The sequence below is a fragment of the Macaca nemestrina genome, chromosome 12 (genome assembly GCF_043159975.1).
Source record: "Macaca nemestrina isolate mMacNem1 chromosome 12, mMacNem.hap1, whole genome shotgun sequence".
Classification (NCBI taxonomy): domain Eukaryota; kingdom Metazoa; phylum Chordata; class Mammalia; order Primates; family Cercopithecidae; genus Macaca; species Macaca nemestrina.
This window is the reverse complement of record NC_092136.1, coordinates 75668035-75683348: the sequence shown is the minus strand read 5'-3', so window position 1 is coordinate 75683348 and position 15314 is coordinate 75668035. Positions and strand designations below refer to the sequence as shown.

Here is a 15314-nt window from a genome sequence, read left to right as displayed (position 1 = left end):
GTCATCTAAACACTAGCCATCCTCAAAACATTTGGTTAAAGAGTCATACATTTAAAATAACAGTAATGGCTAATTATAATATTAATAGTGACAACTATTGAGCACTATGCTGGGGACTTTCTACATACCTGATTTCATTTAGTACTTATAATAACCTTATGGTATAGGGATTATTATCCCATTTAAATAAACAGGAGAAAAAACAAAAAAAAATAAACAAAGAAAAATATTTAGAGGGATTAAGTAATCTGCTCAAGGCCACATTTTAGATAGTGTTACTATCCAAAATGTTCAACACTCACTTCCTCCAGCATATGCTGGTTGCTTGCCTATCAGAGCACAATGCCATTCTGTGCTTCCCTCAGTCTCAGCAATGCTTAGTCAACCGTAACGTAACATATACGCTTCTCAACTTCATCAGAGTGAAATCCTTGTGGGTTGGGTCAATTTCATTCAACAAATCCTGACTGAGCACCTACTTACAGACTAGCTCTGTATATATGGTAAATAAAATGGAGATGGTCCCTTACCCTCATAGAGCTTATGGTTCAATAAAAGGAACAACATTAAACAAACCAACATACAACTAGATAGGTAAGAAATTATGGGAAGTGCTATCAACGAAAAGAACAAAGGATCATCAGAAAGAATAACAAAAGAAAGTTAACATCAGGGTGGTAGGGGTGTAAGAATCAAGAAAGGCCTCTTTGAAAAACTGTCTCATAAATCTCTGTATCCCAAGTGTCAAGTATATTGCTGGCATAGAGAAACAATTTGATGAATGTATGATGAATAAATGAACTGATGCTCAAGAGAACTTACCAGTAGGAGTGGTTACCAGTTTAGTTGTCATAATTGCACCATTACTGCTAACCACCATAATAGGAGAATTGCTACTGGTGGGTAGAGTTGCTGTCACCGGTTTGGGTAAGATTTTACTTGGTTGAACCTGTTGTGTGATGATTTTAACACCTTTGAAAGAAGAAAGATAAATCTCAGCACAAATTATTTTTAAATACATGTCCCTTATACCAACCCAAGAGGGCAGCAGTCACACACATTTACTCAGTCTTGCCTAAGGAGAAGTTTTTTTTAATACTGATGAAACTAAACTTTTATTCCTCAAATTCCTATCTTTCTTAGTTTATTTCTCATTTCAGAAATGCAACTAAAACACTTACATTAACAAAGTTCATAAAGAAAAACAAATCTTTTGTCTATGATTGTATTATATAAGAGCTTTCAAACCAAATTATACACTGGACTTGAACTTTACAGGCAAATAATCCTTTCCATACCAATACTTAGGATGGCAGGACTAGCGTAAGAAGTCAAAAACAAAAGGTAATGTGCTTTTATGTATCCCCAACTTCGCCAAAATATTTGTACAACTCCTTAAACTTACATAAAAGCTGTTGAAAAATATAAAGACAAAGAACATTTTTGTTTGAAATTTTTAATTGCCTTCTTTTAAAATAATTTTTAATAGCTTACTTTGTCAAATACAGGATACAAAAAAAGATACATTATTTTTCTACCTATACAAAAAATGTGTGGACAAGAACTTGAAGGTGATAGGCAAAAATAAAATTAAAGTGCTACGGTGGTGATGGTTTTTTTTTTTTAATTTTCTAAATTTTTCTTTATGCCATAATTGTTACATTGACTTTCCAAACATAAACATTCCTTTAACCTTTTTTTCATTTAGAAAAAAAAAAGTGTAGCTTGCTGCCAGCATTCATTTAATTTTATATAAACACACTCTCTGAGGCTGAAACAAATCTGAGTGATTTTCAATATGAAAATAAAATATAAAAACTGTTTTTGAGAACTATGTTAACATCACACATAGGAATGCTAGCTTCTAGGATTTGACATTTTCTGCAACTGAGAATTACTATATTTTGTAAATGGAAATACCACTACTAAAAACAGAATGCTATAAATAGAATAATGTCTTTTGTTTCCAAAGTCAATATAATAGAGCAATGCAAAAATAATAATCAAAGCAAGATATTTCGTGGCAAAGTTATCTTGGAGTAAATGCTACAGCTGCAAGCGCCACCAGCAAGTATTCTCGGGGTAAACGAGAAAGGGGTTAAAAGAAAATTTCCTATGCCAACTATAAAGTTAAATTGGTAGCTAATGAAGGAAATTTTTGGTAATACTCTTTCCCCACTACTATCTTCACTGAAATAATTCATGAGTTAAAATATGTTATTATAGACAACTAAAAATTATATTACTTTTTGAGATGGTGATTTAGGTTAAGACATTAGGAAGCAACCAGATCTATTTATTTAATAGCATTAAATCATTTTACATTTCTTGTAGCCAACAAAGTTGTTACAATTATGACATCTAAGTATATAATTAGACAAGTTACATAATCTCTGTGACTCAGTCTCCTCCTCCATAAAATAATGATTCTATTAGTATATACCTCATAGGGCTGTTGTTAAGATTAAATAAATCACACCTGTAAAGTGCATAATGAACAGAAAAATTCAGTAAATAATTATTATGGAAATTTTAAAAATCTGATTATAATAAATCTTAAGCACTGAGGTTTGTGGGGGGAATAATTTCTAGTATTTATTTCATTAGTGAATTACAGTAATTATTATTATTATTATTTTGAGATGGAGTCTCACTCTGTCCCCAGGCTGGAATACAGTGGTGCAATCTCAGCTCACTGCAACCTCCACCTCTGGGTTTAAGTGATTCTCCTGCCTCAGCCTCCCGAGTAGCTGGGATTACAGGCGCCCGCCACCACGCCCGGCTAATTGTTTTGTATTTTTAGTAGAGACAGGGTTTCACCATGTTGGCTAGGCTGGTTTTGAACTCCTGACCTCAAGTGGCCTACTGGCCTTGGTCTCCCAAAGGGATTACAGGCGTGAGCCACCAGACCCGGCCAGAATTAAGTAATTCTTAAAGCACATATAAAAAGATGCTTCTAAAGAAATAACCACACAGAGAAAAAATTATCATAAAATGACTTTGCTCAATTACATGCAAATAAGTTTAAAATCTGAATTAAATAGGTAATTTTCTAGGAAAGTATTACTTATCAATATTGACCCCAGAAAAGAGAAAAAACGTAGACAAATTTCCACAGATAAAAATTTCAGGAGCTGTGCCCCCTTGCCAAAAAGTAGCAGGCCCAGATAGTTGCATTGCAGAATTCTACAGTCCTTTTAAAGGAAGTAATTCCAAAGTACTTAAAGTCATTCCAAATACTGATATCTGGCATGGCGGCATGAGCTCTGCTGGCCCCCTAACCCAGTGAAACTGGTAAAAATTATAAAACCACCACCATTGAAAGGCTCCAGAAATGGTGCCAAGGGCAAATAGTAAATGAAAAAAACATCTACTCAAGAAAAACTCAAAAAATTCATTGAGAAAGGCAAGATCTGTGGTATTTAAACCAAGACCATTTCCTCCTTCCCTACTACTAGCTCAGCAAGGGGGACATTCCATTCCAGATGGCCGCAGTGAAGAACTCAGGGTTCCTTCTCTGCCAGCTGCCAGTTGAAAGGTTTTCTTCTCAGGAAAAACCAGACTTCAGATTATATCATCCTGCCCTCAGCTACCCATTGCTAAGGCTAAATTCTGGGCAAGAGAAGTACGGATGTGAGAGCTCTCTTATTCTGCCCAGCCCCCAGTTTGGGGACAAGGCTCTATCTTGGGCACAGTACCACTGAGTATATTAAAGTACTGATAGCTCTTGCTCTGGCTTGTAAAGCAGTGACTCCACCACCAAGCAAGGCAAGCTATGAGGACCTCAGGCTGCTCCCCAACCCCTCACTCCCACTCAGTGAACACTCAGTGCCTAAAGCAGGGGTCTGTGAGAGAAGTCTGCCACTTACCCCACCCCAGATTCCAGAGTCCTGGCTCAGAGACTTTGCCAAAGGATAGAAATAATTCATAAAACAGATAGCTCCTAATCTCTTCCCAAAGGAACTAACTCCATTTATATCAGAGCATGGAGAAGTTCAAGACCAAGGGCATTCTCAAGAACAGTGAAGGAAGTGGTGCAAGGCAACCAGAAAGAGATTCACGGATGTCATGAACATATAGTCTAGACTGCAGACAGTTTATAGGGAAGAAGCAGATAACATAAAAGCTGGGAAGAGCTTTCGTGAGGTTAGAAGAAATATCAAAAATGAACCCCAGAAACTATTCCTTCAAAGTAGTCAAAATTTGGATTACAGAGTAATGCATGCTCCAAAGCTTTCTGAAAACAACAGAGCAATCAGCCAGCAGTTAATAGAGTTTAACAGCTGGGTGTGGTCAAGGAAAGAACAGAAAAAAGCCAAACTAACACCACTGTCATCCCAAAGTGACTAAGTATACCCAGAGCAGTGCCTCCTTGAGGAGTAATATCAGATGCTTAGATGAAGGAGCACAGGCTGGAGAGGGAATAAAAAGACTTCACTAAAATAACTGATCCCATCACTAAACAAATAACTAGGCAAATAACAATAACAAATCCCCGGTGAGGGGAGACCAGTACCCAGGTACTGCATGGTCATCCCTCAGTATCCATGGAAGATTACTTCCAGGACCCTGTTGATACTCAAATCTGTGGATGTTCCAGTCCTTTATAAAAAATGGTGTAGTATTTGTGAAACCTATGCACACCCTCCTGCATACTTTAAATCATCTCTAGATTACTTATAATACCTAATACAATATAAATGCTATGTAGCTGTTATACTATATTGTTTCTGTATTTGCATTATTTTTTACTGTTGTATTATTATTTTTGTTGTCTTTTTCCTAAATATTTTTGATCCATGGTTGCTTGAATCTGAAGATGTAGAAGTTACAGATACAGAGGGCTGTATGTATATTATCTAAAATGTACAATTTCTAACAAAGACATAAGGAGGTAGGTAAAGAAACAGGAAATATTACCCATGCCTTAGAAAAAACAAACAATAGAAACTGTAAGAGCAACCAGATGTCTGACTTAACTGAAAAATACTTTGAAAGAGCCATTACAAATATGTTCACAGAACTAAAGAAAAACATGATTATAGAAGTAAAAATGGCTATGAGGACAATATTACATCAAATAAAGATCAATAAGGAGATAGAAATTATTTTTTAAAAGGAGCCAAACAGAAAATCTGGAGGTTAAAAGTAAAGTCACTGAACTAAAAAATGCACTAGAGGGGTTCACATGTAGATCTGAACTGGCAGAAGAAAGAATTCACAAATCTGAAAAATGATCAATAGAGGTTTATGTGAGCTAAAGAACAAAGAGAAGAAAGAATGAAGAAAAATTAACAGAGCTTCAGAGAAATGTGGGACATTAAATACACCAACATACATATAATGGAAGTACCAGAGGTGGGAAGAGAGAGAAAAAAAGAAATATTCAAAGAAATAACAGCTGAAAACTTTCCAAATGTATTGAAAAGCAGTAATATACATGTTTAAGAAGCTCAACAAATTACAAATAAGATAAACACAAAGATCATAAACAGATATATGTCAGTAAAAATGCTGAAATTCAAAGACAAAAAGAAAATCTTACATAGCAAGAGAAAAACAACATACCACTTACAAGGGAATTGCAATAAAGTTATGTAAGAGCTGACTTCCCAGAGGAAACAATGAAGCCAGCAGGCAGTTGGATAACACATTTGAAGTGAAAAAACAAAAACAAAAAAAACCCACCAACGAAGAATCCTATATTCAGCAAAGCTAGCTTTCAAAAATGAAGAAAGACTTTACCAAATAAACAAATCTGCGAGAATGTGTTGCTAGCAGACCCACCTTACATGAGACACTAAAAGAAATTCTATGAATAGAAAGAATAAGGAAAAAGACAGTGATGTCTGCTCTTGACACTTCAATATTATACCAGAGGTTCAAGTCAGAGAAAATGGGCAAAAGAAAGAAAGAAAAAAAGCATCCAGATCGAAACGAAGAAACTCTACCCCATTAAAAGATGACATGATCCTTTATATTATTTAAAAAAAAAAAAAAAAGCATCCAGATTGAAACAGAAGAAACTCTACTCCATTTACAGACGACATGATCCTTTATACTATTAAAAAAAAAAAAAAGCATCCAGATTGAAAAAGAAGAAACTCTACCCCTATTTGCAGATGACATGACCCTTTATTTAAAACAACAACAACAACAACAACAACAAGGAATCCACTAAAAGATATTAGAACTAACAAATGAGACATGAGTTTGGAAAGGCTGCAGAATACAAAGTCAATACACAAAAATCTATAAATTAGCAATATACAATCTAAAAAGTTAAATTAACAATTGCATTCATAATAGCACCAAAAGAACAAAATAGGAGTAAATTTAACAAAAGAAACACAAAATGTATACTCTGAAAACTACAAAACATTGAAAGAAATTAAAGATCTAAATAGGAAAGCATACCATGCTCACAGATCAGAAGATTTAACATTGTTAAGATGACAATACTCCTCAAATTAATCTATAGATTCAATGCAACCTATATCAGAATCTCAGTTGACTTCTTCCTAGAAATTGACAAGCTAACTCCAAAATTCATATGGAATTTCAAGAGACTCAGGATAACCAAAACAATCTTTAAAAAAAAAGAATTAAAAATCATAGGCGGGAGCCCCAGCACGGTGGCTCCTGCCTGTAATTCCAGCACTTTGAGGGGCTGAGCAGGTGGACCACCTGAGGTCAGGAGTTCGAGACCAGACTGGCCAACATGGTGAAACTGTCTCTACTAAAAATACAAAAATTAGCTGGCCATGGTGTGGTACGCGGCTGTAATCCCAGCTACTCAGGAGGCTGTGGCAGAATCGCTTGTACCCGAGAGGCAGAGGTTGCGGTGAGCTGAGATCGCACCGCTGCACTCTAGCCTGGGTGATAGAGCGAGACTCAGTCTCAAAAAAAAAGGAAGAAGGAGAGGACTCAAATGCTTCCTGATTTCAAAATTTACTACAAACCAATGGTAATCAAAACAGTATGGTACTGGCATAAGACATGTAGATCAATGGAACAAAATTGAAAGGCCAGAAATAAAACCATACAACTGCTTTTTGACAAAGATGCCAAGATCATTCAATGGGGGAAAAATAGTCCTTTAAAAAAATTCTGCTGGGACAAATGAAGAGATATGTGCAAAGGAATGAAGTGAGAGAGACCCTTACATCACACATATACAAAATTAACTCAAATGAATCAAACATTTACACTTAGAGGTAAAACTACCAAACTCTTAGGAAAAAACTTAGGGTAAATCTCTAACATGCTGGATTTGGCAAAGGATTCTTGGATATAACAATAAAAGCATGAGCAGCAAAAAGGAAATAGAAAAGTTAGATATCAAAAATTGCAGTATTTAATTTTATTTATTTATTTGAGACGGAGTCTTGCTCTGTCACCCAGGCTAGAGTGTAGTGGCGCAGTCTTGGCTCACTGCAACTTCTGCCTCCTGAGTTCAAGCAATTCTCCTGCCTCAGTCTTCTGAGTAGCTGGGATTACAGGTGCACATCATCACGCCTGGCTAATTTTTTTATTTGTAGAGATGGGTTTTCACCATGTTGGCCAGGCTGGTCTCAAACTCCTGACCTCAAGTGATCCACCTACCTTGACCTCCCAAAGTGCTGGGATTACAGGCGGGAGCCACTGAGCCCAGCTAACTGCTGTGTTTTAAAAGATACCATCAAGAAAGTAAAAAGACAATTCAGACAATGAGAAATAATACTTGCAAATTCCATATCTGAAGCAACTGTACTATTTTACATTCCCACCAGCAGATATAAACTGTACCATTTTACATTCCCACCACTAGAAATAAAACCATACATGTACATGTAAAATGGTACAGATATATATATTGCTCAATGGTAAATAGACACATAACCCAATTTTAAAATGGGCAAAGGGGCCGGGCGCGGTGGCTCAAGCCTGTAATCCCAGCACTTTGGGAGGCCGAGACGGGCGGATCACGAGGTCAGGAGATCGAGACCATCCTGGCTGACACGGTGAAACCCCGTCTCTACTTTAAAAATACAAAAAACTAGCCGGGCGAGGTGGCGGCGCCTGCAGTCCCAGCTACTCGGGAGGCTGAGGCAGGAGAATGGCGTGAACCTGGGAGGCGGAGCTTGCAGTGAGCTGAGATCTGGCCACTGCACTCCAGCCTGGGCGGCAGAGAGAGACTCCGTCTCAAAAAAAAAAAAAAAAAAAAGTAAAATGGGCAAAGGATCTGAATAGCCATTTTTTCAGGGAAAATATATAAAAGATCCAGTAAGCACATGAAAACATGCTAAACATCATTAGTTATCAGGTAAGTACACATCAAAACCACAGTGAAATATACTTTACACAAAGCAGACTGCCTAGAATCAGTGTAAGAGAATAACAAGTGTTGGCATGGATGTAGAGAAACCGGAACCCTCATACACTGCTGGTGGGAATGTAAAATGGTACCGTTGCTTTGGAACACGTCAGTTTATCAAACAATTAAACACAGAATTAACCTATGATCCTGAGATTCCACTCCTAGGTATATACACAAGAGAACTGAAAACCAAAAAACTTGCATACAAATATTTTTAGCAGTATTATTCATAACAGCCAATAGGTGAAACAATCCAAATGCATACCAAAGGACAAACAGAAAAACAAAATGTGAATTTTAATTCGCCACAAAAAGGAATGAAGTACTGATACACGCTACAAGATGGATGAACCTTAAAAAGATTACATTAAGTTCAAGAAGCCAGTTACAAAAGACCATATATGATTTCTTTGATATCAAAGTTCAAAGTACGGAAATCTACAGACAGAAAATAATTAGTTGTTACTCGGGGTTGGGGGCAGGAAACTGAATGAATGGGTGCAAGGAGTAGTAGATCATCTTATGGGGTTTCCTTTTGAAGTGAAGTGTTCTAAAATCAATTGTTATCATGGCTGAACATATCTGTGAATATATTAAATAACATTACATTGTACATTTTAAATGTGTTCACTGAATGCTTAGTCAATTATATTTCGATAAAGTTCTTTAAGAAAAAAAAATTCCAGGTTGAGCACAGTGGCTCACACCTATAATCCCAATACTTTGGTAGGCCAAGGCAGGAAAATCACTTGAGGCCAGGTGTTTAAGACCAGTCTGGGCAACATGGCAAGACCCCAACTCTACAAAAAAATTTTTTAAAATTAGCCAGGTATGGTGGCATATGCTTGTAGTCTCACCTGAGGCTAAGGTGGCAGAATTGCCCGATGTACTTAAGCCTGGGCAACAGAGTGAGACCTTGTCTCTAAATAAATAAATAAAATTTAAACAAAAAATATTCCAGGGCATTAAAAAAAAAAAACTTTCAAAATTCTTTCTTAGAAATACACATAATGCTCAAAGAAAAACCTGGCAAACACTGCACACAAAAATGAAAATTACAGACTCAAATCACATTTGGTTATCAATATATTGTATTGTATAACTTCATACCAGTTTAAATTTCAAAAGACTTAAATACAAAAATTATAAACTGTGATGGAAAATCTGGAAGCATTAAAGACCACAATGATAAATTCAACTACATATAAACAAATAGTGTTTTGCACAGAAAGCCCCATAAAGTCAAACGACAAACAAATAAACTGGAAAAAAATCTGCAAATTATGAAATGCACAGAATGCCAATTATCCTGACAGTATGAGAATTCCCAGAAATTGATCCAATAGGAAAGTGGACAATGGATACAGATAGCACACCAAAAGTGAATTACAAAGGGCACTAAAACATATAGTTTCTCAAACTCACTCTCAGTAAGATAAATGAAAAATAAAAAAAAATACTAACATCCCCTCGCCACCATCACACTGGCAAAAATCCAACTGCTTGAAAATATACCGGAGGGAAGGTGGCACTGTGAGGAAACTGGGACTCATGTACATTACTGGTAGGAAAATAAATTGAAAATCCCAATAAGATGAAAACTTGGCAATATCTATCAAAACTGACATAGCAATCATACTTCTGGAAATTTATCCTACAGATACACTTACACACACAAAATGACATTATATAGGCTTGTTCACTACATTTTGTTTGAATTTTAAAAAAAGAAAGACTGGAAACAACCTTACAGGGGATTCATTACATAAATTACGATTCAGGTATACTTTGTAGAGTTTACAGGTTCAGTTCCAGACCACTGAAATAAAGCAAATATCTCAACAGAGGAAGTCACACGAAAGTTGTGGTTTCCCAGTGCATATAAAAGTTATGTTTATACTATACTGTAGTCTATTATGTGTGCAATCGTATTATGGCTAAAAAAAAGTACATACCTTAATTTAAAATACTTCATTGCTAAAAAACGCTAATGATCATCTGAGCCTTCAGAGAGGCATAATCTTTTTGCTGGTGGAGGGTCTTGTCTCAATATTGATGGCTGTTGACTGGTCAGGTTGGTGGATACTGAAGGTTGGGGTGGTTGCAGCATTTTCTTAAAGTAAGACAACAGTGAAATTGGCTGCATGGATTGATTTTTCCTTCTGTAAAAGATTTCTTTGTATCATGGAATGCTGTTTTACATTTTACCCACAGTAGAACTTCTTTGAAAATGGAAGTCAATCCTTTAAACTTGCCATTGCTTTATCAACTAAGTTTATATAGTACTCTAAATTGTTTGTTGTCATTTCAACAACATCCACAGGACAGGGCACTATTACTTCATTAGAAGATTCCATCTCAAGAAACCACATTCGTTGCTTATCCATGAGAAGCAACTCCTCATCTAGTCAAGTTTTATTATAAGACAGTTATTTCTCCCACTGAAGACCTGAACCACTCAAAGTCATCCATAGAGGCTGGAATCCACTTCCTCCAAGTTCCTATTAATGTTGATATTTTGACTTCCTCCCATGAATCAAAAATGTTCTGAATGCATCTAGGACAGTGAATCCTTTCCAGAAGATTGACTTTGCCCAAATCCATTAGAGAAATCATTATGGCAGCTGCAGCCTTACAAGATGCTTTTTTTTTTTTTTAAGACAGAGTCAGCCAGGCTGGAATGCAGTGACACAATCATAGTTCACTGCAGTCTCATCCTCCTGGCTCAAGCAATCCTCCCACCTCAGCCTCCCAAGTAGCTGAGACTACAGGCATGAGCCACAGCATGCCTGGCTAATTTTTAGAAAAAATTTTTTTGTAGAGACAGGGTCTAACCATGTTGACCAGACTGGTCTCAAACTCCTGGGCTCAAACAATCCACCTGCCTCAGCCTCCCAAAGTGCTGGGGCTGCAGGCATAAGCCACCACACCCAGCCAAAAATTTATTTCTTAAGACCTGAAAGTTGAAATTATTCCTTGTTTCATGGGCTGCACAATGGATGTTATGTTAGCAGGCATGAAAATAATAGTAATCTTGTACATCTCCATCAGGGCTCTTGGGTGACTAGGTGCATTGTCAGTGGGTAGTAACATTTTGATAGGAATCTTTTTGTTTTTTCCTGAGCAGTAGGTCTCAATAGTGGGCTTAAAACATTCAGTAAACCATGCTGTAAACAGATGTGGTGTCATCAGGCTTTTTTGTTTCATTTATAGAGCACAGGCAGAGTAGATTTAGCATCCTTTTTAAGGACCCCCCTAGCATTTTGCGAACGGTAAATGAACATCAGCTTCAACTTAAACTCAGCAACTGCATTAGTCCTTAACAAGAGAGTCGGCCTGCTCTTTGAAGCTTTGAAGCCAGGCATTGACTTCTTTATCTATGAAAGCCCTAGATGGCATCTTCTTCCACTAAAAGGCTATTTTGTCTACATTGAAAATCTGGTGTTTAGTGTAGCCACCTTCATCAACCATCTTAGGTAGATCTACTGGATAACTTGCTGCAGCTTCTCCATCAGCACTTGCTGTTTCATTTTGCACTTTCACATTCTGTAGACGGTTTCTTTCCTTAAATCTCATGAACCAACCTCTGCTAGCTTCCAACTTTTCTTCTGCAGATTCCTCATTCTTCTGGCCTTCATAGAAATGAAGTTTATTAACTGGCCTAATTTCAATATCATTGTGTCTTTGGAAACAAGCAGGCCCAAGGAGAGGGAGAGAGATGGGGGAATGTCCAGTTCATGAAGCAGTCAGAGCACACACAACATTTATTGATTAAGTACATCATCTTACATGAGCATGGTTTGTGGTGGCCCAAAACAATTATAATAGTAACATCAAAGATCACTGATCACCGATTAAAGTAACAGATATAATAATAATTTTAAAAAACTTTGAGTTATTGTGAGAATCATCAAAATGTGACACAGACATAACGTGAGCACACGTTGTTGGAAAAATGGTGCCTACAGACTTACTCAACATGGGGTTTCCACAAACGTTCAATTTGTAAAAAACACTTTGGGAGGCCAAGGAGGGCAGATCACCTGAGGTCAGGAGTTTGAGACCAGCCTGGCCAACATGATGAAACCCTGTCTCAACTAAAAATACAAAAATAAGCCAGGTGTGTTGGTGGGTGCCTATAATCCCAGCTACTCGGGAGGCTGAGGCAGGAAGAATTTCTTGAACCCATGAGGTAGAGGCTGCAGTGAACCAAGATTGCACCACTGCACTCAAGCCTGGGTAACAGAGCAAGACTCCATCTCAAAAAACCAAAAAACAAAAACAAACAGACAAACAAACAAAAAAACCCCGCTAGTACTGGGAAGCACAATAAAGCAAAGTGTAATAAAACAAGGTATACCTGTATCACTGTAGAATGAAGAAGCAATTTAATTTTATGTATGGACTATATTAAAAAGATCTCTAAGATACATTGTTAAAGGTCGGGGGGGAAAGGCAAGGTGCATGTGTTATGCTTTACAAGTGTGTAAAGGAGGGGAGGTATAAGAATCCATATTTAAATTTTCTTGTATATGTGGAGACTCTGACAATATATAAGAAACTAAGCTTTTCTTAATGGCAAGGGAGAACTAGACAGAGGACAAGGATAGAGGACAAGTTATTCACTCTTAACTTTTTATACTGGTCAGTTTTTAATGAATGCTTTCTCTATTCAAAAAAAAAATATATAGACCAGGTGCAGTGGCTCATGCCTATAATCTCAGTGATTTGGGATGCTGAGATGGGAGAATTGCTTTAGCTCGAGAGTTCAAGGTTACAGTCATTATGCTACTGCATTTCAGCCTGGGTGACAGAGCAAGACCCTGTCTCTAACAAAAAAATCAATAAACTGGCCGGGTTTGGTGGCTTATGCCTGTAATCCTAGATCTTTGGGAGGCCAAGGCAGGAGGACTGCTTGAAGCCAGGATTCAAGATCACCCTGGACTATAAAGCAAGACCCTATCTCTACAAAAATAGTAAAATTAGCTGAGTGTGGTGGAATACGCTTGTAGTCCCAGCTACTCTGAAGGTTGGGACAAGAGGATTGCTTGAGCCTAGGAGTGCAAGGCTGCAGTGAGCCATGATCACACCATTGCACTCTACCCTGGGTGACAGAGTAAGACCTTGCCTAAAATTAATTAATATAGTATAATGTAATAAGTCATTCACAAATTACAATGCCACTGATACAGACCTTAGAAACTGGTACCTTGCAGAAATAGGAAGTATTATATTAAGTAATTAATATAATTACTTATAATCTATTAGATATGGTGAAATCTCCCTTTTTTACTAGAAAGATAAAATTATTTCAAATATAGAGTAATTTGCAGTGTAAAGGTCAAATGTGATAGGCAACACAAGTATTTTTTTGTATTGTTTTGGGTTTGGTTTTTTTTTTTTTTTTTTTTGAGATAGGCTCTCACTCTGTTGCCCAGGCTGGAGTACAGTGGTGTAGTCATAGCTCACTGCAACCTCAAACTTCTGGGCTCAAGCAATCCTCCTGCTCCCTCCCAAGTAGCTAGGATTACAGGCGCATGCCACCATGCCTGGCTAATTTTTAAATTTTTTGTAGACACCAAAAATGGTCTCTATAAAAGAGGTCTTGTTATGTTGCCCAGGCTGGTCTCAAACTCCTGGCCTCACATGGCCAACACATGTATATTGTAATACCATAAGCAAACGCTAAGAAAACAGAACAAAACAATATACTTGAAAATAATATATATAAGTCAAGATGAAACCCTAAAAATTCTTCAAGTAAACTACAAATAGGCAAGAAAAAAGACACAAGAAATGAAACAAACAAAATAATAAAATGATGCATGTAACCACTACCATATCAAAATTACCTTAAATGTAAATGATCTAAATAATATCATTTAAAAGTTAAAGATTGGGGCTGGGTGCAGTGGCTCATGCCTGTAATCCCAGCACTTTGGGAGGCCGAGGTGGGCAGATCACGAGGTCAGGAGATCAAGACCATCCTGGATAACACGGTGAAACCCCGTCTCTACTAAAAATACAAAAAATTAGCTGGGTGTGGTGGCAGGCGCCTGTAGTCCCAGCTACTCGGGAGGCTGAGGCAGGAGAATCGCTTGAATCCGGGAGCCTGAGGTTGTAGTGAGCTGAGATCGCGCCCCTGCATTCCAGCCTGGGCGACAGAGCAAGACTCCGTCTCAAAAAACAAAAAAAGTTATAAGATTGGTTGACCGGATGCAGTGGCTCACACCTGTCATCTCAGCACTTTGGAAGGCTGATGTGGGCAGATCACTTGAGATCAGCATTTGAGACCAGCCTGGCCATCATGGTGAAACCCTGTCTCTACTAAAAATACAAAAGTTACCTGCGTGTAGTGCAGTGCACCTGTAATCCCAGCTACCTGGGAGACTGAGGCAGGAGACTTGCTTAAACCCAGAAGGCGGAAGTTGCAGTGAGCCGAGATTGCACCACTGCACTCCAGCCTGGGTGATAAAGCGAGACTCCATCTCAAAAACAAAAACAGAAAGTTATTGGCAAAGTTTATATGAAAATATATAACTACACTGTATGCTGTCTACAAGAAACTCACTTCAAATACAACAATATAAGTAGGTTGAAAGTAACAGGATGGGAAAAAAAATACACCATGTGAACATGAATAAAAAGAAAACAGGAGTGGCTATATTAATTACAGATAAAGTATACTTTACGAGGCAATAGAACTCACTCTGCTCCAATCAATATAGTTATCTATTACATGCACTAAATATACTAATGCTGGCTAATTACCATCATTTAGTTTATATGGCAGACTTTACAAGTTAAATTGGAATTAAATTTTAAGAACGGAAATTTTTTAAAATCAGCCTTTATATTTAAAAAAATAGCGAATTAATTGGAGAAAAAAAGGAACACTACATAATGAGACAGGATCAACATACCAGGAAGACATAATGTTTCTAAATATGTAGGT

General features: G+C 37.3%; 1 protein-coding gene across 12 annotated transcripts in view; it reads right to left on the bottom strand.

The window, feature by feature from the left end:
• The window catches only part of LOC105468784 (EMSY transcriptional repressor, BRCA2 interacting), a 107007-nt gene that overhangs the window by 40065 nt on the left and 51628 nt on the right, over nucleotides 1–15314 (bottom strand). For all 12 annotated transcript variants that reach the window (XM_011719125.3, XM_011719128.3, XM_011719131.3 and 9 more), the window contains one exon: nucleotides 823–972. In XM_011719125.3, coding sequence (XP_011717427.1) covers nucleotides 823–972 — 150 coding nt within the window. The remainder of the gene's footprint in view (nucleotides 1–822; nucleotides 973–15314) is intronic.